We start from the raw sequence: 26,535 nt of genomic DNA on the forward strand, positions 1-26,535 counted from the left end.
CCGTGTGGATTTATTGGCGGTACGAATTACGCGCTACTAATAGCGCGCTAGATGCCCAATGTCGCTGCCATGGTGTGTCCCACCACTGGAGCTTGCTGTTCGGCTGCTGCGGCGGCCGCCGCCTCACTGGCCTCCTTGCGAATCACGCTGAGGAAGAGTTGCTCCAGTGACGTGTCCGAGATGTAGAAGTCCTGGAGCTTGAAGCGCTTCTTGATGCGCGCCATGCGGGCGAACATCTCGCTCCAAGGGATTTCCACACGGGACATGCGGAACTCCAGCACACCCTGAAAAATTCGACGGCAGCAACAGATGCCAAGTGTGGCTGTTGTAGACTCGCCGCGAATAGGCGTAATAAAGGAATGGTTCATAGCTAAGCACGTTCGAGCACTTGTCGCCCTTTGTATCTAAATGACTTAATCCCAATGTTCACTGTGTGCATTGTTGATCACGTACGAAGAAAAACCTAGAAGACCATTCAACAAACTGCTACCAATAAAATTAAATCCTAGGATATCGTGTGCCGAAACCACGATATAATTGTGCCTGATTGAACGCTCATCAGTGCAAGGTACAATGGCGTTTTTTTCTGCAAACCACTTCTGCGAGGCGAAATTTATTACACATGTCACAGGTGCCACGAGAGTTCGGAATGGCGTGTTCCTGAAGAGCAATCGCTGCAAACTCATTCGCTTCAAGTGAGATCACTTGAGATGAGTTTAGAAGGCTAGCCTCAAAAACAAAACGCCGAGGACAGGGCTCTGGGCTCGAGTGAAACGGGTTCATATTCGACTATACTGTACCCCGATACGTTAAGGTGTCGTGGCTAGGTCGTTCAATATCGCCCAAAGCGATGAATTAAGACTCGTAAAAAATTGCAAAACAGATTGCTGTCATGACAGAACTCCCGAAGTATGTACGATACCATTCTTGAGGATGCGAATAAACTCAACAGGGCAAAGCCTTAGAAAGTGATGCAGAGCAATTCGAATCTCGAAGTCCTATAGGCTCAGTTGTCCGTATGAATAAAAATGAAACAGATGTTCCCGTGTCAGCACCTCTTTCATTGTGAATACGTGAGTGGGGCTAAAACATTAGGTAGTGACTACAGTGACGGGGCCCGGCACTTTAACATCTGCACTACAGTGACGGGGCCCGGTACTTTAACATCTGCACTACAGTGACGGGGCCCGGTACTTTAACATCCACACTACGGTGACGGGGCCCGTCGCTTTAACAACATTACACCTACGGGGCCGTCACTATAAAGATGTCGGTATTGGGGGCGAGGACGACTTACAGAGTCGCCATCTGTCGGAAGCGCCTCACATGCGTCGGCGTTAAATAAAGGTTAAATAAACATACTACGCGGCAGCCCTCCTGAACAATTTTGCAAGTACTCTCGAAATGGCAGTATTTTACCTTTAACATAATCATGCTGGACAAACAGAAAGCACAGAATGGTTTACATTGATTGATTGATTGATTGATTGATTAACTTTTATTTTACAGTCCTGCAGAACGCATATTAGCACGTCGCGGGCCGCTCCCACGACGGGACCGACAGGCCTAGCCTGCCAGCCGCATCGTGGGCCTGCTGGACAGCCCAACGTTGCTCAGCCAGGAGTGGGTTGCGGAGGGCCGCCTCCCTCCTAGCTGAGCTGCGGTCAGGGCTTGCTATAGAGATACATCCCCAGAGCATGTGCGAAAGTGTTGATCTATCCCCGCAAGCAGGGCACGCGTCATCAGTGTAAATCTCCGGATATATCGCATGTAACGTGAACAGGTTGGGATAGGTTTCTGTCTGCAACAGTCTGAATGTCAGTGCCTGAGGCCTAGTGAGCTTGGGGTGAGGAGGAGGGTATCGTCGCCACGAGAGATAGAAGTGTTTAAGAAGTTCATTATAAGTGGCAGGCGCGTCCCTACCATGCATAACTCTAACCATGGTTTACAAACGCTATCTCTTTGCCTACTACATACAGTAAGCTGGGACACTGCGAGCGGTCGCCGCAATCGATTCCACCGAACCGGTTTGCGTGAAACGTAAGCAATCGCTGAGAAAACTATGTGAAATATGTTCTTATAGTGGGATAGCTGTCTGTGTAACTAAATGTAGCATAACAGAATGAAGCTGCAATGCAGCGATCGCACGGGTTCGCGGTGACCGACTTCGCGTCTGCATGCATGTCCTCGCGCAATGTTTCGCTTTCGCTCCGAGCACGTTTTCGCACCGAGCCGTGAGCTTTATGCCGCAGCATATGAGCATTTGACAGTACGCAAGCAACCATTGTTGCATGGACACTATCGGAACTCTTCAAAAATAATTTCGTTATAGCTAGGGTCTTCGACGCCTATAGCGACTTGTGATATGTTCCGTCGCGATGATTCAGTCTTAATTTTCTTTTTCTTTTCTTCTAAAGTCTTGGAAGCTTCAATATCATTATTTCTCAAATTTAATCGAACTGCATGTTTATCGGTCTTCTAAGCGAGCAATTACCCGCTGCTTATTTTTCTAAATTCAGTAGAATATTCATTATCTGGTGCTACACAAGCAGGAACATGTGCCGTGCCTTTTTTAACGTGTTTACCGTTCCCCTTCCATTAGAGTGAACTTTCTTTCTTTATTATAATCGTCATAGGTGTTGTGCATACGCAAAAGATTATACATTCGTGGACAAGTACCCATTGCGGTCGTTCGATCCGTATGTGTGCAATCAATGTATTCCATTACTGCACGGAAGTTGCTGACATCGTGAAATTCACGTGGTGTTGTGGACAGTACTGGAATAAAATACCGCGGTCCGTTGTTAGATATGGAGCTGGTTCCTGCGATTACTTCGAGTTCCCCAGACCACGTCGGGTTGCAGCACAGCTAATTGAGGAATGCAGAAGCAGGAAAGCGCATTCCAGAGAAGCGGCCGAGCAGACAAGTTTAAGGCAACGAGTTTACCTGCCAACAAGTTCGTGCGCCGCCGGGATTAGCAGGTGGGCATCCGACAATGAAGCAGGTGCAGCCCTCCCCTTCTCTTTGTTCGAAGTGCATTGCCAGTCTGCGATGCAAGACCGCAGCAAGCCGCCAGGTGTGACACCACGACACGGGCGCCTACCATTGGCTGAAAGTGGCGTCATCGGAGTGGACTCTCCCATTGGTCAAACATGACGTGACTTGCAGTGCTCGAAGGGTTTATAAGAAGCCTTCCAGAGAGACCTGAGCATTCTGGGACATGCCCTGATTCCCTGATTCACCTCTCTCGAACTTCTTGCCGCGGGCCGCAGCGTCCGAGTTGCTGCCGGCCCGTAATGTCTGTACGAATGTTACTTGACTCTCATCTCCTTGTACATAATGTAGAATAAATCCCTCCCAAGTTTTGGTTTCCATCCCGACGTCCCGTCCCCCAACCCCTACATCTGGTTGGCAGCGGTAGGATCGCCTCCGAATACATCAGCTGGTGGCAGCGCTACGGATAAACCTTCGTCAAGAGAGATCCTAAGGAACCGGGAAGAGCGACGAAGAGAGAGCCTTCGTCGAAAGAGGTCCGAAGAAACTGGGAGTAGCGAAGAAGGAGCGAGCCTTCGACCCAGGGAGTCCGGAGGAACCGGCAACAGCGGACGAATGAACCGGATGGCAGGGTGCTGTAACCGTAAGTGAGCGCGTGGTTTTTTTCCTTATGATTCGCCAGACTCAAAGGTTGTGTGTTCAATTTTGATAGTTCTGGGAATCGGGAGTTTGTTGCATTGTGTGTTTGCACAAATTAATTAAGGAAAACAGTTTTAACCACCTGTCGGGGCAGCTGCCATGGATCTTAGAAGGTTGACGAGGTTGGACTTGTTGTTGGTGTGCGACGATTTGGGAGTTGAGGCGGACGAACGGATGGAAACGCCAGCTATCATAAAGGCGATTGAAGATAGTGGCAATGATGGCAAAAGCATTGAGCTTGCTTGGGAAGTGATACAGGAGCCACGGGAGCGAGAGCGTCGTGTACGTTTGCGAGCGCGTCGTGAACTTAGGAGTGAGCTTAAGCGTGAAGAACGCGAGAATGAACGGAAGCAGGAGCTTCAAGAACTTACTCTGAGGTGTCAGCGTCACGTACGTGAGAATGAACGCGAACGGGAGTATCAGCAACGTAAGCTTGAGCGTGAGCAAAAGTATGAGAGAGAGAAGGCAGCACTTATCAAAGAGATACAGCATTGTGATCAGTTATTGGCACAGAGACAACGGCTGTCTGAGAAGTCTGTAGGTAGTACAGAGCGAAAGAATGAGGAAGTGTATAGCGGATTTTCGCCAAAAGCCGAGGAAAAGATTAGTGCCTGTGAGATTGGCTGCCGATTGATAAGTGAAGGGAAAAAGCTAGCTGCTAACGATGCCTTAGTGGCAACAGAGGCCGTTAAAGGCCGCAAGGAGAGCGACGAGGTGCTGTGCCAACAGATGACTGTGGAGACAGCTAGGCCAGCTGCGAACAAATTGGCACAGTTACCGCGTGTGTGCGTCGCTGGTAAGGTTAGCGAGGTTGCTAGCGAGGAAAAGGGTACTGTTGACGCGACAGACGCGAGCACCCATGTAGAGCCAGATCTGCGTGTAGAAGTGAAGTGCGAGCTGGACGATGCAGTTGAGAATAGCTCTCGGGGTGGCGAGCTCCGTAGCTCACGAGAGAACAACTGCATTGTCCAGGGATCGGTGCGGCTCTCCGCCAGTCTAGATAGCCTAGAGAGGGATGATTCAGTTGGTAATCATTCGGACTGTGCGCGTGAGACAGCGATCGATACCGACGGGCTGTGTGCCGATGCACAGCGTGAGCTGGGCAATGTAGCAGAGGGCAGTTCGCAAGAGTGCGAGTTGTCTTACTCGAGTAAAGCCTGCTGCATTGTGCCAGAGTCGGTTGAGCTGTCCGCCAGTCGAGGCAGAGCGAGTGTTGATTTAAGTGAGAATCACTCAGACTGTGCGGGTAAGAGACCGATCCGGGCCGAAGAAATGTGTACCGGCCAGCACGAAGCACGAGGCGACATGAAAGTGAGTGCGAAGAGAAAGCGCCGTAAAAAGAAGCGCGTTAAAGACCGAAAGTCGGTAATTAATGTAGCGCCGCCAAAGATGGCGAGAAACCCAAAAGGGCAGGGCGCGAGGAAGAAGGTGCGGTCGTCTAGGACGATGTTGACGCATCCAAAATGGTCGAGCCACCGGTCAAAGGGGGACCGTGAAGAATGTTCTGCGCGGACGCGGACAAAGGGCACGGGGCAGTTAATCTCCTCGTCGTTCCGTAGTTCTTTTCATAGCTCAGCGTGCAGTTCGAAGAAACGCAAGGTGGCAGGACGAGACCAGGTGGGGAGTAGCGACGCGGTCAGTCGAGGTCCTGTTGAAAGCGGGGCGCGGGGACGCAAATTGGCAGTAGACCGTAACGTCTTGGGGGAGCTGACAGTGAATCATCCCTTTTGTTGTCTCTCGGCAGCCAGAGTAGCTTTCAGACAACGCCCACCACGGGTTCGACTCAAAGTATGAGTCAGTCGTAAGCAATCGGGAACGGGAAGCCAAGAGAGCTTCCGTATAAGTGAAATGTTACTTTGTTTTATTTTTGAGCATCAGAAAGTTTTCGCGAATTGAGACTTGAATTTCTTTCAATGTGTAAGGTTTGAGCTTTGTGTTTTCGTTTGAGAAAGCTCCGAGATTTGAAAGATGCGTTTTATGTAAACATGTAGTCTCGCGAGATGTTCATTAATAAGTAGATAGGCTTTTTTTTTTTTGTGTGAGTAACCTGAAGGTCAAGGTTATCATCGAAAGGCCTATGGTAAAGCGCGTGTGTTATTTAACCTTCTTTCTTTTTAAGCGTTTTTGAATTTTGTAAGGTTAAGCGCGTAGATTTTCATTGAGTGCATCATTTGCATTGAGAAGCGTTCTTAGTTCTATTAGCGCGTGTCCTGTGTGGACGGAAGGAAGCAGACTTTATGACTGGGTTGCTAGTGTGTGTGTGAGGGCAGCCGTGTATTCTGACTTCTTTAGTGAACGTGCGTGGAAAGAGTTAGTAGAAGACGCATCATTTTAAGAGTTCTGCGGAGTGTGTAAGTCCCGCGAGTTTAATTGTTCGTTTACGTCACGTGTCCTGTAGGACTTTCAGGAAAGAAACGTGAGTAAGCGTGAATGAAAAGTTTGCCTACAACGCAAGTACGCGTTTTGTTTAGTGACCACAAGGCTAGTGCGCTTGTGATTACGTACTTGTGAGGTTGACCAGATTGTTCAGTGGCACTATTACGTGCAATAAGTACGCCACTGCGATAGATTGGAAACATGCTGTTCGTGTAGTTAGGCCACTTAAATTATGTTCGGCTGTTTTCATTTGTTGTTTGCATCGTCAGCGACCCTTTTGTTTTGCAACAACAATAGTACTCTGGTCTTGTCGGCAATCGAGGAGAAATGGATAGCTGTTTGGAAGGGTGGTTGGAACTGTTGTTAAAATTGGGGAACTAAAAGATCAGGGTTGATTTTGACTCAGTAATAGTCTGGCGAGTCAGGGGTGAAGAGCCTGCGCTTACGCGTGGTGCAGCGCTGTGCTGTTTTGTTTGTTTGACGTTTGTTCTCCAGGGCCCAGGATCCCGAGGTTCGTCAAACGTGGCTCGACCCCAGTACCCTGCAGCTTCTTTCAGCGTTCCTCATGGCCAGCGAATTGACTTCACCGGCCATTCAGAACAACCGGGGCGAGGACGAGCTGTTAGATATGGAGCTGGTTCCTGCGATTACTTCGAGTTCCCCAGACCACGTCGGGTTGCAGCACAGCTAATTGAGGAATGCAGAAGCAGGAAAGCGCATTCCAGAGAAGCGGCCGAGCAGACAAGTTTAAGGCAACGAGTTTACCTGCCAACAAGTTCGTGCGCCGCCGGGATTAGCAGGTGGGCATCCGACAATGAAGCAGGTGCAGCCCTCCCCTTCTCTTTGTTCGAAGTGCATTGCCAGTCTGCGATGCAAGACCGCAGCAAGCCGCCAGGTGTGACACCACGACACGGGCACCTACCATTGGCTGAAAGTGGCGTCATCGGAGTGGACTCTCCCATTGGTCAAACATGACGTGACTTGCAGTGCTCGAAGGGTTTATAAGAAGCCTTCCAGAGAGACCTGAGCATTCTGGGACATGCCCTGATTCCCTGATTCACCTCTCTCGAACTTCTTGCCGCGGGCCGCAGCGTCCGAGTTGCTGCCGGCCCGTAATGTCTGTACGACTGTTAATTGACGCTCACCTCCCTGTATAGAATGTAGAGAATAAATCCCTCCCAAGTTTGTGGTCTTCATCCCGAAGTCCGTCGTCTCAACCCCTACACCGTGAAGTGCTTGGCATCCCCATAGGCGCCAGCATCGAGAAGCTCATGCAGCTGGGGGTCCACAACACCTTCGATGAGGTTGGGTCACAGAAGTTAGTCCAGGTTGTCAGGCTCGCTTCCTCGCCTGCGGGGAGGCGGATCCTGGAGGCGCTGGACTTTAACCCGTCAGGGAAAGGCGGTGCGTGCTCGACGCGTGGTCGCGGGAGGCCGTCACGGTCTCGCCGTTCCCGCGCAACGTGCACCCGCAACGCAATGTAGGCACGCCGGGCCCGAGCGGCCGCACTTCTCGGATCCGTCGCCGACGATCCACGATCGGTCGCGTTCGTCGACGTCGCCCAATACGGTTCGTCCGACCGGTTCGCGGCGGCCGTGGTGGATCACAGGGGCAACCTAACGCCGCGTCCGTGCGAGGCAGGTGTCCGGATTGCGGAGATCCATTCTGAACTTTAGAACACATGCTCTGGCGGTGTCCCTCGTTACGGAACCACGGTCATCTTACCACGGAAGAAGAGTGGGAGGAGGCGGTCAGGCACGGCCTGCCCCTCCCGACGTCGGAACGGCTCGCGGCGGCCCCCTCAGGGGGTTTCGGAGTCGCTCCTCAGGACCTTAATAAAGTTCACTGCCTGCCGTGAAGTGCTCGAAGTTGTTTGCATAGAATGTTTGAAAGAAGTGCGACCATTGACGTCGCTACAGTGTTGACTGCAGGGCTGAGGTTAAAGTACCGGGCCCCGTCACTGTAGTGCATATGTTAAAGTGCCGGGCACCGTCACTGTAGTGCATATGTTAAATTACCGGGCCCCGTCACTGTAGTACAAATGTTAAAGTGCCGGGCCCCGTCACTGTAGTACAAATGTTAAAGTGCCGGGCCCCGTCACTGTAGTCACTACCAAAACATTAAATATATGGGAATTCAGCACATGGTCGTTCCTACAGAATTTTTATTTCAGTCGTATCCCATCGGCGATTTCTTCTTCATATTAACGCGATAGCGTGAAGGGCCCCGTGTCGGAGAAAATCTGGTGTCGGCGTCGGACATCGCTTCCACGAAAAGAATTTCGAACTAAATTCCGAACCACGCATACGCAACCGCTCTTCTACCACCAAAGCTGCGCATTCATTGTCTTTCATTCTTCACAAAGTTATTCCTCGGAATTCTGAGAACGGCAGCCCACACATAAATCTAATTTTAAAAAAACACCATATCCTTCATATTCGCTCTTCTCAGACCGAAATATTAAAAGTGCGAAACAATAACAGGAGATCGAGCCATACAAAAGGTCGCGTTTCTAAAAAAAAAAGCTTGTCTTCCTGCACAGCGTTCGCCGCCAGCCTTTCCCGGTAAACGTTACGGTCACATAGGCTCCAGCTACCGGGAAGCATGAAAAGTAGTAAGGAGTCTTTGAATGCTATCGCATTTCACTCTTAAAGGCGAAACTTAAACGTCTTCCTTTTTTTTTTTTTTTACCGATGCATCAAGCAGTCATCAAACAGCTGTCCCGCAGGGTTGGTATATGGCGACAAAACTAAAATATTGGTACGGAGTGCTCTCATATCCCTCTATGTTTCCTATATACAGTGCACTCTTTTGTTTCGGGCGCATTTTTTTTCTTTAAAGCCTACAGTATTTACCCCAGCAACGTCGCTACATATACAGTAGCTACCCGTTCGGACGTCATTTTCACGAAAAAACAACACAATCTTCTCTTAAAATAAACTATTTAGATTAATTGTTTCCAGTATATACCTTACGGCACATATGTTTAAATCGGAAAGTTGAAGCGAATCATCAATGAAGTCTAATTCCGTGTTTACACATTTCAAAACGGTTACGTAGCCCGAAATAACTGGCGGTATACAGGGTGTTCTCTTTTTTCTTAGCTGCACCAATTTTTTTTAATTTACAAAAATATAAATCATGGTAATGTTATTTTTACCATTCAATTGTACAGATTGGCGGCCTCTAGATACAGAGAAATTGTCGAACCTACGTGCATAATCACCGAGTTACGGTAATTAACTTTCTAATTATCAACAACGGACGGCTGCAGCAAATTAGTACTTTAGGGCCCGTCCTCCACACTACCTATCCCAACGATTAAATTTTGAATAGCGGATTTCATGTGGGAGCTACCCGAACAATTAGTCCCCCTTGGCAGGCTCCTTGAAACGGAAACTGGCTGGAAAAATAACGTCTATGTCGTCGTTGACCCCCTCCCCACTTTTCGTCAGGTCTCCGAGGTCGCCACCAGTCCCACCCATGAGTAGCTTGCGTTATCTCCTTGCTGTGTGCAGTGTCGGCCAAGCGCTTCAATGCCGGCAGTCCGTCAAATTTACGTTACTCCGTTGGGCGCCATGTGTCCCCTTCCACCGACGAAATGCCGTTTCAGGGGCCCAGAGGAATGACGAAATAAATTTGGCGGCCCGCCGGCATTGAAGCCTGAGGCCAACGCTGCAGACAGCGAGGAGATAAGGGCCGGACCGCCGGTGACCTCGGGGACGTGACGAGAGGCGGGGGGGGGGGGGGGGGGAGGGTGTGACGACGACGACACCCTTTCCAGCCAGTTTTGGTTTCAAGGGGGACTAATTGTTCTCGCAGCTCCTACATGAAATCCGCCATTCAAAATTTAATCGTTGGGATATGAAGTGTCGAGCATGGGCTCCAAAGTACTCATTCGCTGTAGCCACCTTTTGTTGATAATTCGAAGTGGAATTACTGCAACTTCGCTAATTAGGCACGTAATTGCGGAAATTGCTCTGTATGAAGAGGCTGCCTATCGTTACACTGACATGGTAAACATAACGTTACCGTGATTTGTGTTTTTATTCTAATCTTAAAAATTTCGTGCAGCTAAGAAAAACTTCCTGTATTATTATTTACATTTACTTGATTACGCCCGCTGAACCTCACAGTGCAGTTCGCGATACAACCCCTGTGAGGCTATATAACGTAAAACTGTTCCAATATGTTTTTTGTTCCATTCTCCGGACGTCAAATTTAGTCAACCGCTGACGCAAGTATGGGCGGTGACCCGCACCGTTGCCTGAACAGCCGAATCAAACGCTCTCTTCGTTTATGGGAGGTCACTTTCGTTTGCTTTGAAAACGAAAACTTTGCCGACATTGAGCGGTTTTTGCTGCTTAATTAGGTGACAAAATGCGAGGAGCACGCTGAAGTGGCGAGGGAATGGGTGGGGCCGATCCAGTGAAGATGGATAGCCGAATGTAGAGGGTAGTGCCGGCGTCTGCGATTGGTCCGCTTTCCCTTACTTAGCTTGCGGTGGCTGGTCGAAAATCACGGCGGCATGCAACGGAATGTTAAGACATCCGCTAAAATGTATCCTCAGCAAAGAAGAGTTGGCAGAGCGTCGTCGTAGGCGTGCCGAAAGGGCTCGATAAAGTTATACGGACACTCAAGAAGCTTTATTATACCGAATAAACCTATGCTCCCCGGCAAGTGCGAGTAGCCAGTGCCTGACTGATCGGCGGCAGCCATCTTCTATTCCTTTCGAAACGGGGCAGCCTTCGGCTATTCAGAAAAGAATTCAGTTTTGTTCAGCATATTAATTCACCTTAAAGGGACACTAAAGCGAAACAATGAATCAGTTTAGACTAATAGAGCATTGTTTGGGAACACTGCAGGCAGTCATTTAAAAAAAAATAGTAAATATTAAAAAATTATTAAAAATATTAAATAAAAATATTAAATATTAAAATATTAAAATTTAAAAAAAATAGCAAATATATCCAGACTACTCAGGAGAAAGCAACGCCACCCTAGACGAGGAATTCTCCGTAGCCGAAATCCAGGCGGCCCTCGTAAAGCTGAACACCAAGTCGGCCCCTGGCCCCGATCGAATACCCAATCGGGCACTACGCAATCTCGATTACGGATCGATCGAGAAACTAACAAAATACATTAATGAGTGCTGGGCGCACGGCAAGCTACCCCGACAATGGAAAGAAGCAAATATCACACTGATACCGAAACCCGGAAAGAAATTACAGCTGGAAAACCTGCGCCCCATCTCCCTCACGTCATGCGTGGGCAAGTTAATGGAGCACGCGTTTCTCAATAGACTCACGGATTACCTCGAGGACAACGACTTATTTCCACACACCATGATTGGGTTCAGAAGACATCTCTCCACGCAAGACGCCCTTCTGCAACTAAAACACCAAATCATAGACAATCCGGGGCGTTCGACGAAAGCCATCCTCGGGCTGGACCTGAAGAGGGCCTTCGATAACGTTCGCCACGATGCCATATTGCGACAAATAGACAATCTAAATCTCGGCCTGCGCACATACAACTACGTCCGAGACTTCCTCACGGGAAGAACCGCTCGCATGCGAGTGGGGCAACTACAGTCAGAGCAAATCAACATCGGCAGCTCGGGCACCCCGCAAGGCTCGGTGATCTCGCCAATGCTCTTCAACCTCGTCCTGCTGGGGTTGCCCGACCAACTGTTTCAAATCGAAGGACTGCATCACACGCTATACGCGGATGATATTACGATCTGGACGACAACGGGCAGCGACGGAGCGATCGAGCAACGTTTACAACAGGCCATCCAATGCGTAGAAAACTACCTCGTGGGCACGGGACTCGCCTGCTCGGCCGAAAAATCCGAACTGCTGCTGTATAGACCAGTCAGAAAGGGGCGCCCACCTAAATGCTACACCCCCCAGGAAAAGCAAAAGATCCAATTAACGGCATCAAATGGCCTACCCATCCCGATAGTAGAGAAAATCCGGGTACTAGGAATGATGATAGAGCATAAGGGTGGCAATGGCGAAGCACTTCGCAAGATAACGGCAAAGGCCACCAGCACGATGCAGCTCATTCGACGCATCACCAACAAACACGCGGGCATGCGCGAAGGCAGCGTCATCCGACTCATCCAAGCCTTCGTCATTTCCCAGATAAGGTACACGGCAGCGTTTCACAACTGGACGGTTGCGGAAAAAAACAAGCTCAACGCGCTCATACGCAAGGCGTACAAATGTGCGTTGGGACTTGCGCCTGGAGTCAGCACCACCAAGCTCTTAGAACTAGGCCTACACAATACGCTCGAAGAACTCGTGGAGGCGCAACAAGTGTCCCAACTTGAACGCCTATCCAAGACCCGCCCGGGCAGACACGTGCTTGAAAATCTCGGCATCACATACCACTCGCAACATGGCGTCAAAGTAGACATTCCAAGACCCATACGCGAGCAACTATACGTACCCCCATTGCCTCGCAACATGCACCCCCAACACCACACGGGGAGGCGTAAAGCCAGGGCACAACAAATGAACAAAAGTTACTCTAACGACAAGGATGCGGTCTTCACCGACGCAGCCCGCTATCGAGACAGGAAGAGTTTCGTGGCAGCAGTTACTAGCCACCGAGGCAACCACCTCACGAGCGTCACCGTGAACACGGCACATGCCGAAGCGGCAGAGGAAGCGGCCATAGCACTGGCCCTCACACAAACCAAAGCTACATACGTGATCTGTGACTCGCAAACAGCAATTCGCAATTTTGCAAATGGGCGCATCTCGCAAGAGGCATATCAGATACTCCAGCGACATCCCATACACCAGGGAGAGGCCGACATTGATACCCGAAGGCATTTGCTGTGGATCCCGGCACACACTGGAATGAGCACCCCCAACGAAGCGGCTCACGGCGTTGCTCGAGGCCTGACTCACCGAGCAGCATCGGAGAAAGAGCCCCCGCGGGGTACTGCAAACGTCTGGGCATGGGAGGATCGTATGACCACTTTTCACGACATCACGGCACACTACCAATTACAAAGACGCATATACCCATTCCCTCACGCTATGTTAGCCAGGACGCAAGCAGTACACTTCAGACAATTACAAACAGACTCTTACAGAAACCCCAGACTCATGCACGCCATGTATCCAGACATGTACACTACAAACAGATGCACATCGTGTGGCGAGGTTGCCACACTAAATCACATGCTATGGGAGTGTCGGGACCTAACAAACAAGTCGGGCAGTGCCGACCCCTCCGTCTCTTCCACCGCCAGCCTCCAGTCACGCTGGATGACCGCACTGCTCAGCTCTGACCTGACAGAACAACTCTGGGCCGTCCAGCGAGCCGAGGAAGCCGCTTCGAGACAAGGTCTCGGAACCGCGTCCGCGGCGGGTGCCCAGACCCACTAAAAGACGCCGGACTCAAATCTTGCTGATTTGAAATTAAAGTTTACGCTCTCTCTCTTGATTATTAGATGAGGAAATGAAGGTCCAAGTATCAGTATTTGAATTTCGCGCCGAAACCCCAGCGCCGGTACGTCAGCGTGACGTCAGGGATTCCAAGCTATGTTTTCGCATTTGCGCCGCGTTGGCTGAATAAAGGTTCCCGAAACTTGCCATGTTTAATATTTGGTCCCTTTAGAACACAATGTAGTCAATCTGTACCGCTATATATAATTAGTAGGCCCTAGAAGATGCCATCAAAATCCAAGACGTCACAGCCCCCAGGTGCGGGAACATAAGTAAGCGTCGCCACCCGTATTTCGTTCTTGCGCTTTTTCTGGCTCACCTAACGTCTTATCGATGTGAGAATGGTGTTTTTGGTGTTGTAGAACGGTAGTTTACTGATGCAGAAGAAATAATTTTTCACTTTAGTGTCCCTTTAACATCTTAAGATACGTGCACGTCACTTTTACGCGTCAGTTTTCGCGGTTTTGGGACGTTGCGCGACATATAGGCGAAGTGGGCGCAGCCCAAAATGTTTTGACCTATAGCAGAGTGTTAATGGTGAACAGGCGTCGAATCAGAAATAATTTTTTTTGTCTAATCATGCAGAATCAGTGTACACACGTTGCATCAGATGGGGAGCGATTGCGGTTTTCGTGATGCTGCGTGACAGACAAGCGAAGTGGGGGGGGGGGGGCGGCTTAAACAAGTTTTGGGCCTATCGCGAAGGGCTTATTGTAGAATTGGAACAGAAAAGTTTGGAATCACTTTGTGTTACGGCGCCCCCGGTTTAGATTTAGCCAGAGAGCACCTGCCACCCATCCTTCCCCCAGTGCACACACCTCGTAGGTGTACACCAGCTCGGCTTGAGAGAAGCTCTTAGTGACTGCTTTGCTGACGTCCCGCTGGTACATAATGTCCTGCTTCCGGTCCGGTAACGTCTTCACCAAGATGGTATAGCCTTTGCCGAACTTCTCCTTGAGGTGTGCCAGCGATCCCAGGCACTGCAGCTTGCCCTCGCCCAGAATGGCGATCCGGTTGCACAGGAACTCCACGTCAGACAGGCTGCGTTGTGTGCAGTACAAGCTTTTTCCCACACAATCCCCGCCGCTTAAAGCAGGCAGCGCTCCATTATATAACTCCGTGATGTTTTGACAAACATGCAGGTTCTTACGAGTGAGGTTGAGCAGAGTAACTAGATTTGGTTGAACACAGCGGAAGGCTACAGCGCGGGATCCGACGGAGACAAAGGAGGCATGAAAAGTACACAGTCACAGCAATGACTGAAAGTCAGCGCTATGTCTGTGTACTTTGTGTGCCTCTTTTGTCTCCGTAGGTTCCCGCGCTGCAGTCTTCTATCATATCGCAGTGAATAGTAAACACGCCATGCTGCGCAGTGGAAATTCGGCGGGAACAACTGCCTTTTTTTTGTTAATGCGAAAGCCTTGTTTGGCTCATGATGTAGAAAATCCGGTGGCGCTCCCTGAGATGGCAAAAGAAGTCACGTGGTCGCAGCCGATCAACGGCAAGCGCCCACTGCGTGGGAGCTGGGTTCTTTGAAGCAAAACCAGTTGGCGCTCACCTCCGCGCACCCATCAATCACCATATCATTTCAAAGTTTACCATAGAAAACTTTTACCAGAAAAAAATCAGAGGAAAATGTCCCTCATAACAGCGCCGCAGGACTTGATGAAATCCCAATACCAATAATCCAAAGACCGTCCAAAGAGCAAAGCACTGCTGACTAGTGCCATTGGACAAGCGCTTACGACGAAGAAAATTCCTACTGGATGGCTTGAAAGCAAGATGAACCTCATCTACAAAAGCAGCGATGGTAAGGATAGGGCAAGCTCTGCAGGTCAGTTACAGTAACATCAGTGCCATATAGAATTACAATGCACGCAATAAAATTACAACGGTCGGAATGGCTGCAAACCATTGATGTACTGGGGAAACTACAGATTGGATTCATGCCCGCGGCAGATGCTTGGAAGATAATATTTTTGTTTTAACTCAGTGCATACAGATTTCAATAGCTCAGTTGCTTTATGGATAGCATTTATAGATAAGGTAGCCTACGACAATGCAAAGAGGGAGCTCTTATGGGATATTCTCAAGCACGAAGGCATAGATGGCGATTTCGTTGAGCTGCTGAGGGATATACATAGAATGAACCAAGTAAATCTTGTGTGGAAAGGACGAAATTGTAACTAAACGGTGGAAATTCACCAAGGACTGACGCAAGGATGTCCTCTGTGTGCATTGTTGCTCACGTTTTATGTTAACATAGACAATTGTAAAACAGTTAATTAGGATTTGATTTATCATACACGTGTAATGGACAAATGTCGAAACAGAAGGTCCCCTCACTGATGTATGCGCACGACATAATGCTAGTAGCGGACAATGCAAGATATTTAGAGCGAGGGGGTAACATGTGTGTTAACGCAACGACAAATCTAAGCCTTAAGTTTAGCACATATAAATTGGGAATCATGATCTTTAATGAAGAAACGATTAACTACGCTGTGCCGATTGAACAGCAAGTCATACCCATAGTCAAGCAATATAAATACATCGGCGTATACAAAAATGAAAAAAAGACTTACTCAAGCACCCACCAGTATATTCTCAATATAAAAGGAAAGCGGAATGCAGCAATAATGAAACCTAGGACACTTTGGGGACCCATAACATATGAAGTGGTGCGTGGAATCTAGAAAAGCATCATGGTGCCAGTGCTGACGTTCGAAAATACCATTCTGTGCCTGAAACCGGATATACTGTGGAGTTTGAAGTTAACCAAAAATCAGTGGACCGGGTGGCTTTGGGAGCCCACGGTAAAACCACAAACGAGGCAGTGCAAAGGGCTATTGGTTGATCTAGTGCAGAGAAGCGCCAAGCAAAATTTGTTTTGAAGACAGACTCAGGAACATGGATCAAAATGACTGGGCTGCTAAAGTGTACTGCTATCTGTACCTGAAAATCGTGTGCACAGAACAAGGGAAGAAACCAAGAAAGTTGGCAACCAAGTACAGGGCAATTGAAAGTGTAGATAGACAACCAGGAGTAGTCAGAAAGAAAGTGAGAGAAATGGACACAGTGAATTCGATGCAAATAATGAGACGATAAAGACCATGGAAATTTGCAAGAATGATAAAAAATAACTTACGGTCTAGAAGGGAAAATCTGTACGATAACACGAAGGGAAGTGCCTTGCTCTTTCAGGCTCGAGCTGGATGGCGGATCAAATATTCGCAATTAGATTAGGCGTGTGTATGCTGCAGCAAAAACCCGGCGACCACTGAGCACATTTTAATGGAATGCGAAGGGATTCACCAGCGAGACCAGTGCGTAACGTGAAACTTCCAGAAGCGCTTGCATTTAAAGCAGACGGCAGTATCAACCGCTCAGCAGTTGAGATGCTTAAGACACGTTTAGAGTATTGCTGGAAAAAAAAATTACCGATGATTACGGTACTCCCTAATGCGAAATCTGACCGCAGCTCTACACGCGTTTCCATTTCGCAATATATTGAGGCAAATAATTAGAGGGAGGCTTGTAGCAAAGTCGGCAATCGTCGAAAATCTGATCTGCGCTTCATGCGCGTCGGCTTTTACGCACAACTTGTCAAATGTTCCAGTGTAATCGCTGGCACCGCTTGACTTCTAGAAAAGACAACGCGATTCGAGTCGCGCATACAATAAATTTACAGGACAAAAAAAATTATGGGGTTTTACGTGCCAAAACCACTTTCTGATTATGAGGCACGCCGTAGTGGGGGACTCCGGAAATTTCGACCACCTGGGGTTCTTTAACGTGCACCTAAATCTAAGTACACGGGTGTTTTCGCATTTCGCCCCCATCGAAATGCGGCCGCCGCGGCCGGGATTCGATCCCGCGACCTCGTGCTCAGCAGCCTAACACCATAGCCACTGAGCAACCGCGGCGGGTAATTTACAAGACAGTTGCAAACCATTACAATCGAAACGAGTGCGAAAGAGACTAAACCAAGCAAACCAAACAAGCGCGAGCGAGAGATGACGCGAGCGGACGATATAACGAAACGAGTGGTCCGGCTGAGTGGGTTAAAAAAAAAAAACAGCACGCTGAAGGAACGAGCAGGTTGAAGATAGGTTTCGACCTTGCCATGGACAATATAAGTTACTCAACATCAGTTTATCATGCATGCTCGCGTCTCTAAACGTAAAATTTCATTCCCACTCTACGCCTTTGATGGCGCTCTGTCACGCTCAACTGTACAGGTTGAGAACGGCACATGAGCATAGATTTGCCGACACCGTTCGCGCTGATATCGTGTACAAGATGCGCTTTGCATCAACGGTTGAAGATGCTGGTTAGTTTTTTTTTTTTTACCGTTCTTGCTTTTGGTACAGCAAACTAACGCGTGCTCTTAAGTGATGCCGCGTTCGGTTTGTAGAGCTCGTCGTACTTATGCGAGGTGAGAACGATGGAGATCTTGGCAAGACGCTGCAGGTCGCCCATGCAGCTGACAATCCGCCGGCGGGCCGTGGCGCTCACCCCGGCGTAAGGCTCGTCGAGAAGAAGCAGAGGTGGCATGCCGATCATGGAGACACACAGTGACAGCTTGCGGCGGTTACCGGCACTGCAAGATGAGCGGACGAATGGAAGTCTGATTCGGGTGGAGTATGTATGCGTACAGTTTAACTCAGCACCTTATCTGAGCAACCGGTGCTCTGGTACTAACTCAAACACGTGTGCACGTTATTTACATGTAGATATACAGAAGAGGCCTGTGCTCCGTGGGATGTGCAATCGACTAAATAGGACGTTTAAAACAACAAACTCCAGCCTTCCCAAGTGTCTGGGTGTGTAAGTAGACAACAGCGTGAGTACTAATTCTCGGCGTAAATGAACTGTTAACACTAAGTTTTATAGAAGTGCACCTTTATACGTTCTCGTAGACAACCGACATTCTTTCCATGAATTATGACTTTCTACTCTAAATATTGGTATCCTCTTTGAATAATCATTCCACTAGGTAAAGATCAATTTGCGGCTTATCACTTATCGTCAAGCAGATTTTGAATTTTACTCGAGCAAGCAATATAACACTGTTGGCTCAGGGCAGTAAAATGTAAGGATTCCTGCCGCTTGTTTCCATTATTTTCTTTTTATCCACCGTTCACCTCCGACCGATCTCATTGATATATACCCGTGGGCAGGGCTCGGTTGTCACCACTGAGAAAAAAGTAATTGCACTGGAATAAAATTTTCGCATTAACGAGGCACACGTGGCATGTTACAGCTTGTATAACATGACGCCTTTTATTGAAGCTTATTGTGCTTGAAAATTCAATAATATCAACACTATCTTCAACGAAAAGTAACCAAAATGTCCAAGCCCTCGCTGCCCTTGACTACGAAGTAGGAATGTGTGCATTTTTGTGAAATTCAGCGTGTTTGAGCAGCCCACGACCGCTTAATTTATTAATAAAAGGTTGGAAAATAATGACCAATATTCTCGTAAGCAACCATTAAATAAATGTTTCTTGGCTCCGCAGTTGTACAACTGATCTGAGACTGCCTCGTCTGTCGGTTGCCTTCAATGTGGGAGGAATTCACTTCATAAAGTCACAGCGCATACTTAAGTGGACTATTTGAATAAGCTACGAGTACTTGGCACAACAAAACCTACTATTCCATTAGCCGATCAACATTTCTTTGCGGTATAACTACATTATTATTTACCTTAAAGTACTTCTCGTTCATGTGGAATTCTTCTTATTATTATGGGGTTTAACATGCCAAAACCACTTTCTGATTATGAGGCACGCCGGAGTGGAGGACTCCAGAAATTTCGACCACCTGGCGATTTTTAACGTGCACCTAAATCTAACTACACGATTGTTTTCGCATTTCGCCCCCGTTGAAATGCGGCCGCCGTGGCCGGGATTCGATCCCGCGACCTCCGTGCTCAGCAGCCCAACACCATAACCACTGAGCAACCAAACATAACCACTGAGCCCACGACCGGTTAATGTATTCATGAAAGGTTGGAAAATAATGACCAATATTCTCGTAAGCAACCATTAAATAAATTTTTGGTGGCTCCGCAGTTGTACAACTGATCTGAGACTGCTTCGTCTGTCGGTTGCCTTCAATGCGGGAGGAATTCACTTCATAAAGTCACAGTGCATACTTAAGTGAACTATTTGAATAAGCTACGAGTACTTGGCACAACAAAACCTACTATTCCATTAGCCGATCAACATTTCTTTGCGGTATAACTAGATTATTATTTACCTTAAAGTACTTCTCGCTCATGTGGAATTCTTCTTATTATTATGGGGTTTAACGTGCCAAAACTACTTTTTGATTATGAGGCACGCCGGAGTGGAGGACTCCAGAAATTTCGACCACCGGGGGATTTTTAACGTGCGCCTAAATCTAAGTACACGGGTATTTTTGCATTTCGCCCCCGTCGAAATGCGGCCGCCGTGGCCGGGATTTGATCCCGCGACCTCGTGCTCAGCAGCCCAACACCATAACCACTGAGCAACCACGGCGGGTACATGTGGAATTGCAGTCCGCGCATGTAAAAAGTCGCTCATTAACCAGAAAGTGTTATAGTAGAGACAGCTTCGAGACACCCGTCCCCAAAATGTGCTATGAAGTACACTGGCATTCCAAATGCTAGTCTCTTAGAAGCATTCATACCGCAGTGCTGGTCAGAACTGAGCTGATGACACGTGACTGCAAAGGGAAAAATCGAGGCCCTGACTGATTCGATCGTTTTTCTACGCAATTACACCTCATTTTCATCAATAACCACTCTGCACCGGCCGATATTGGCCATAAATAAATGGGAATCAGCTTTTTTAACAACAGTGTATTTCACACATAAAGGCGCAGAAAAGGTCGCTGAGGGTGTTACAGACGTCGTCTGTAAACGTTATGCACTGTCTGCAGATGGAAGCTATTTTGTCCTTTCCGCACGTTAGGCCAAGGTTTGAGTCAGGTTAACGAATGGTGAGAAATGTTGGCCTGAATTATCTTGTGCTAGATTGATACGCTTTTACATTACCTGGTGATGCCTATGTTCAAGGACGTTTTGTTCAAATCGCGAAAAGCTGCAGAGCAGATGCCAGGTCCGCTACTAGGCGCGAAACAGCAAATAATTGTAGTGCCATGATTAGAGTATTCTTTCGCGGGCCTAACCGGAGAACCAGCAAGACACGTCGGTTCATGGGGAAAGAAGCAAAAAAATATATATAGTAAAACGCCAACACATTTATTCGGTACCTCATTGTGCTGACCAGCTGGTTGGCGGTCTCCTCCAGGCGGAAGATGTCCAGCAACGTGTCCAGGTACTGCTGCGTGAGCTGAACGCCCTTTAGACGCGAAAAGAGCACCAGGGTCTCTACACCCGTCAGCATGTCCAGTAGGCCGTCCTTCTGGGGGCAGTAGCCAATGTACCGTTGAAACTGTCCGAGAGATGCAATGAGTGCAAGGTTAACTATTCTAGCGAGGCTTGTGGTACTTCAGAACCCGTAACTACCCGCAGTGGCAACAGCTGGCCTTCGTTTTCTCGACTTTCGCCGCCGTCAACAAACTTACCGTTGTAACGACAAGAGGAACTTCAGTTCATGTTTCGGAGCTAAACGGGCATAAAGTTTACACGTCCCTTTTTAAAATATTTCACTATGCATTGTGCACTTAATAAAGCTTTTGTAAGGTCTCTGATCAATGCTTTACCATCTCCAGGCTCAACAATGCAGTTTTGCCTGTCAACATGCCTGAGCATTACTCGGCTACGCGCCCTGCGCATGTATTAAAATGGAGGCGGCCCATGGCTGAACTTTTCTCGGAAGTGCTTAGATTATTGGCGTAGTAGAATAAAGGTACCGCAAAAGGTGCCAGATGTCAATCCGTTATGCGATTCGTGATTACGGCGGCAAGAAGGAGCATATTTTCCAACCGCCTCCTTCTCAGCATCATCTGCGACCCTCGAGTGACAACTCTTTACAGAAAGTGTTCTATTGCTTTACATGCATTTTCACAGAGCGGAATACTCAAGGCAATTCGTAAACCTACAATTTGTCAGGATAGCACATTCGCCTTAGTTTAGAATGGGGCGGCAGGTGCATTCAGGAAGTAAATAAATGAATAGGGGTCACCGTGTAGATGGCAGGAGACAATGAAAGTAAGGAGGGCGGTGGTTTGAACCGGCCATATGCGGTGTTACAAAAATGGTCTCCAATGCACAATGTGAAGATGGTTGGCCAGCGAAGCTGTGGTATCACTTCATCTGATATACCAATATGACGTTGCCTTGAACTGGGTCCCTGCGAGCCTCAGCACGACGCCTTGGTGCACATCGAAGCTGGTGTTCCTTTCGTCGCTCATCGCATTCGCGCTGCCCTTCAGGCGTCCTAATTGTGCTTGGCTTACTTTGGACAGGAACCACTGCCTCCTATCTAGCCCAAGCACGGCGCCGTTGTGCATATTGACGTCGCTGTTACCGTCGCCGCTCATAGTGTTCACGCTACTCCTAACTATGCGCGCTCTTTCCATGGCGATATCAGAATACAAAGGAATTCAGTTGCCATGCGGAATCTTTTTACATATGAAATTGTAGTTAAGCCACTCCTTGCTTCGTATGCTACATGTGCCACTTTCCGGCAAATGCAGCTTATGCAGCTTTAATATCGCCCGTAAACACTTGCGGTGAACGCTGTGCGCCAAGGCGAGCTTTCTGGACCTTATTATTTACTTCCCCCCACGGCCGGCGCTGATGCTGCCGCGGATGCGCGCGCCATCTGGTGGTCATGTAAAGAACCCAGCGGCGTATGGGGCACACGCGGCGCGTGCCTCTCGATGTGATCGGTCGACATCTTGCCCACGGACACGACAAATGGATTGGTGAGTAGAGGTATACAGCTCTGTAAAATTATTCATGGATGCACGTCTCGTTCGCGAGTTCGTAGCGGGAGAGGAAATGTCAAATACTAGCGATATTTGCAGACTTTGTAGTCAACTTACAGAACTATTAATCGACGCAATGCACTGACTACAGCTCGGTAGTCAGCGATGGCAACTCCTGATTATATTGAAATATAATCAAGAGTTGTTGAATATAAAGTCTCGTGTTGTATAGAAGCGCACTCTTGCCTCTCTCATGTTGTTCACGAGTGACAAAGGGCCCATATAGGCATCGCCATAGTGCGGCAAAATGTCGCCGGTGAGGATGCGGAACGTCGTCGTCTTGCCAACGCCGTTGACGCCAAGCAGACCAAAACATTCGCCTGGGGCCACCGTGAAGCTGAGGCCCTGCACACGCGATCGCACACAACAGAAGACAGTCGATTTACGTGAGGCGTACATTTCAAAGAGGACACTTTGGTCAATATGGTAGAGCACAAGACACATTGTTCTCAACACTCATGAGGTGGTCTTAACGTTTAAACCACATCAGCCTAGTAAAAAAGAAACAAGACAGGTAAGACAAATTGAGGCAGTGTGAAATGAATACGTGATGATTTGTATATTTTTAGTTTGCGCCTTTAGGCAATTACCAAAGAGCTACTATTAACGCTGATGCAACTTCCCAGGAGCCATTCGACAATTAGTTCAGATACAACTTCACCCGACTTTTTACTGCTTTGTTTTGGATGTTTAACGTCCCATATGAACACATTTGTATTCGGTACGCCCACCGATGCCACCGCGAGGGGACGCTAAGGTCGGCGCTCTCGGCCGGCACCTTGGTGCCGGCCTCGAAAGACGACGAAAACAAAGTTGGGTGGCGCTCGAAGAGCAAACGGGGCACGCGCAGCGCTGTTGAGAAGCCTGCTACGCTGGTCCTCTTGTTCTGGCCGTACCGCTGCGACACCTCGGTTCTCGACAGTGGTGAACCAACTTAACTTATGGGGTTTTACGTGCCAAAACCACTTTCTGATTATGAGGCACGCCGTAGTGGAGGACTCCGGAAATTTCGACCACCTGGGGTTCTTTAACGTGCACCTAAATCTAAGCACACGGGTGTTTTCGCATTTCGCCCCCATCGAAATGCGGCCGCCGTGGCCGGGATCCGATCCCGTGACCTTGTGCTCAGCAGCCTGCTTAAACGTTGCTTAGTTTAAAAGCGTCGTATTATGATTTTGACAAGTTTTTGGCAACCTGTAAACATTTACCACGCCCAAAAAGCACGGTAGACAAGCGTACTTAGGAAGTAAGCGGTCATTCTCTAGCAGTCCAGCAGAAACTGGCTTGCAGCCATGCTGCTATATGCGTCAGCGAAGTACGCCTCAGGGACAATGCCCCATTGTTCCCGTCCGCAAGGTGCTGTTTTCGGTTCATAGTGCACAGCTGCTCGTTCTTTTCATTAGACAAATGGCATTTCCCTGAAAGCGCGGCACGCGAGTGTTCCGACTCATGCGACAATTCGTTCAATTATACGCTTCAAGCCGTACACTCGTCCGTCACACACAATCACTACGTGAATACTCACCCGCAGCACCGGATTGGGTTCGAAGTACCCGTACGTCTTATGCAGGCGCTGCACAATTAACATTCGTTTTGTGTCGGCGACTGGCGCTTGCGCTTTGGCTAAGCCGGCGGCCGCCGCTGCCCTCTTGTCAGCGACTGGCACCTGCGTGTTGGCTGAGCTGACCGTCGCTGATCTTGTGCGAACCAGTGGCGCCGGTCCGTCGGCCGACACCGATTTCGCGTCGGCGACCGGAGCCTGTTCTTCCGCCAGTTTTGTGTCACCGCCTCGCGTCCGTTCCTTGACCAAGGCGGCCACCAAGCGCTCTTCCTCCACAACGTCCAGGTTCGCATCCTTGAAGGTCTGCAAACGGCGATGCCGCTCGTTAGCACGCAATTTCCATCAGTGAGCAAACCACGCGTGAAAACTTTCTAAAGCGCCTTGGCCTTCCTATAAACATTATAGGCGAACATTGTTTTCGGCAATGCTCATTTTCAGAAATAGCCATAGCTTGGCCGGCTGGGCTCGCTTTCATTCTAAATCGCGATCGTTTCGAAAGCTCTATTAGGTGGCCCGGATAATGCTGTTCCTTGTTTCACTATTTTCTTCATTCTTTTTTGTAGTTAGCCAAAGAATTGGTACACAACAATCACCTTGGTGGTGGGAGATGACCGAGCACCGCACAGGTTTCAAAACCGTATAGTGTACCAGCTTTTTTCTTCTTTTTTTTCGAAGCTTCAAGCTTCGCTAATGCTAGCTAGAACACCCAAAGATAACATCAGCCAGGGGCTACGCTGAAAAAGTTCTGCATCGTCGGTTATTTATAGATTCCCTGTTCATGATTGTGGCTTCCAAAAAGAACAACCAGCAGAGGATCTCCGAGGTTGACTCATAGACTACACGAGCGATAGCGAGCAATTTCCCTGCCTCGCAGACTATCCACTACGTCGGCTACGCAGTGATGTTCCTAGAGCTAATACAGCCATCTCCACACAATTGACAGCCCTCACATTTTGTCTAATAATTTCTGCACTCCACCATGCCTTCTTACAATTCGTGCCAATGGTCTGCCACTTCGCAGGCTGCAAATGGTGTGCACAACCAAGAAAGTTTTTACAAATCTAAACGACATTCTATCGACTGTCTCTGAGCCTTCAAAACGGTCTCAACAAAACATTCCGAAAGACTTTCTTCGGCAAATCTAGGAATATATTAGAAAGACATTCTATTTATGGCGTCTTTCATGATTTTTTAAGAAATAAAGGAAGTTCCGAAAAAGAAAGTTCAGACATTTTATACTGACCGCCTTTGTAGAGCTTGAAAAGCAACTTAAATAATGTTTCTATAGAATTTGACATTTTAAGTTTCTATATGTGAACGCGCTGGCCGAATAGCTTTGAAAGTAACTAAATGTATGGACACTGAAGACGATAGAGTCCTATTGAAACACTTAGGAATACTTCCAAAATCATCACAATAAATTTCGTGCAAAATCAAGCGGCGGTTTCATCTAACAGAAATGCTGGTCAGACTTCAGTACTAGAAAGGGCACTTCTAAGAACAACAAATCAAGAACTTGGAAAAAAAGTTCGAGTGCGCCCAGATGTATAAACACTCCTTTTTTTGCATAAAATGCTAAACATTCTCAGCAGCCCTCGAACACCATAATTTAGGGCGTAGCGTTACCGTTCTAGGGTTAATGTCACCATTGCCGTCTTCCGCGCACAGCACCTGCGCCACGGGGCAAGGGGGTAACGGTAGAACGCTGACGCTATAGTAAAATATACGCACTAACGCCCACGTCCACAGTAATTCGCTGTAGCACTCATTGGTGACGTAATCGTGAGCATAGCATGTGGCACCTTACAAGTAGTGTGGAATTCGCAGAATTACTTTCTGTTCCTAGCACAGTGTTTTTCTAGGGTGGAGTGAGACGGAGCTGCAGTTCACTCTGCGATGCCAAAGTTAGTGGTTATTCAAAGAAACTTTAACACTCAACAAAGGAATTTCTGTTGCTTCGGTGTGACATGGCTATCGTCGAGACATTCCTTACAGTTATCGTTGTAGAAGCTCCAGCCAAGTCTGAGAACGCCCTAAGTATAAAACGTTTGGCCAGTCGTAATGTCGGTTAGAGGGAAGGGGGGGGCGGCGGCGAGGGTGGGGGGCGTAGAACCGTTTAGTAAACCACATTGGGATCCAAACGTAGAAGACGACAAAGACATTTAATATGAAGCTGCCGACGATGCAACAAAATGATGTGCAGTAATATGATGAGGCAATTTTGCGAGTCTTCAAGACGGCAGTATGGTTGAGAGAGCGAACGCAGGCAGACGGCGCTCTTGCCGAGATAGAAAGAAGAAAGACCACGTCGATTTACAAGAAAGGCAAGAAAGAAAGTAGAAGGGAAAACCTCTGCCATAGCACAAAGGGTAGTGTCTCGCTATTTGAGGCTCGCGCTGGTTGCCTAAGGACAAAAAGCACGCGGCGCCATATATGCGCAGGAGGGTGTGGCATTTGTCCGCGTGAAAAATTGGGAGACGGCTCAGCACATC

General features: G+C 48.3%; 1 protein-coding gene across 4 annotated transcripts in view; it reads right to left on the reverse strand.

The window, feature by feature from the left end:
- Window positions 1-26,535, reverse strand: part of LOC135919464 (phospholipid-transporting ATPase ABCA3-like) — a 113,181-nt gene continuing 86,646 nt past the window's right edge. For 3 of the 4 annotated variants that reach the window (XM_065453297.2, XM_065453296.2, XM_065453295.2), the window contains 6 exons: window positions 24,008-24,346; window positions 22,669-22,827; window positions 20,800-20,981; window positions 17,966-18,139; window positions 14,355-14,577; window positions 1-284 (listed from right to left, as the gene is read on the reverse strand). In XM_065453297.2, coding sequence (XP_065309369.2) covers window positions 48-284; window positions 14,355-14,577; window positions 17,966-18,139; window positions 20,800-20,981; window positions 22,669-22,827; window positions 24,008-24,346 — 1,314 coding nt within the window. In that variant the 3' untranslated portion in view covers window positions 1-47. The remainder of the gene's footprint in view (window positions 285-14,354; window positions 14,578-17,965; window positions 18,140-20,799; window positions 20,982-22,668; window positions 22,828-24,007; window positions 24,347-26,535) is intronic. The other variant, XM_065453298.2, reaches the window with a different exon arrangement.

The sequence above is a fragment of the Dermacentor albipictus genome, chromosome 3, assembly GCF_038994185.2.
Source record: "Dermacentor albipictus isolate Rhodes 1998 colony chromosome 3, USDA_Dalb.pri_finalv2, whole genome shotgun sequence".
NCBI classification, from domain to species: Eukaryota; Metazoa; Arthropoda; class Arachnida; order Ixodida; family Ixodidae; genus Dermacentor; species Dermacentor albipictus.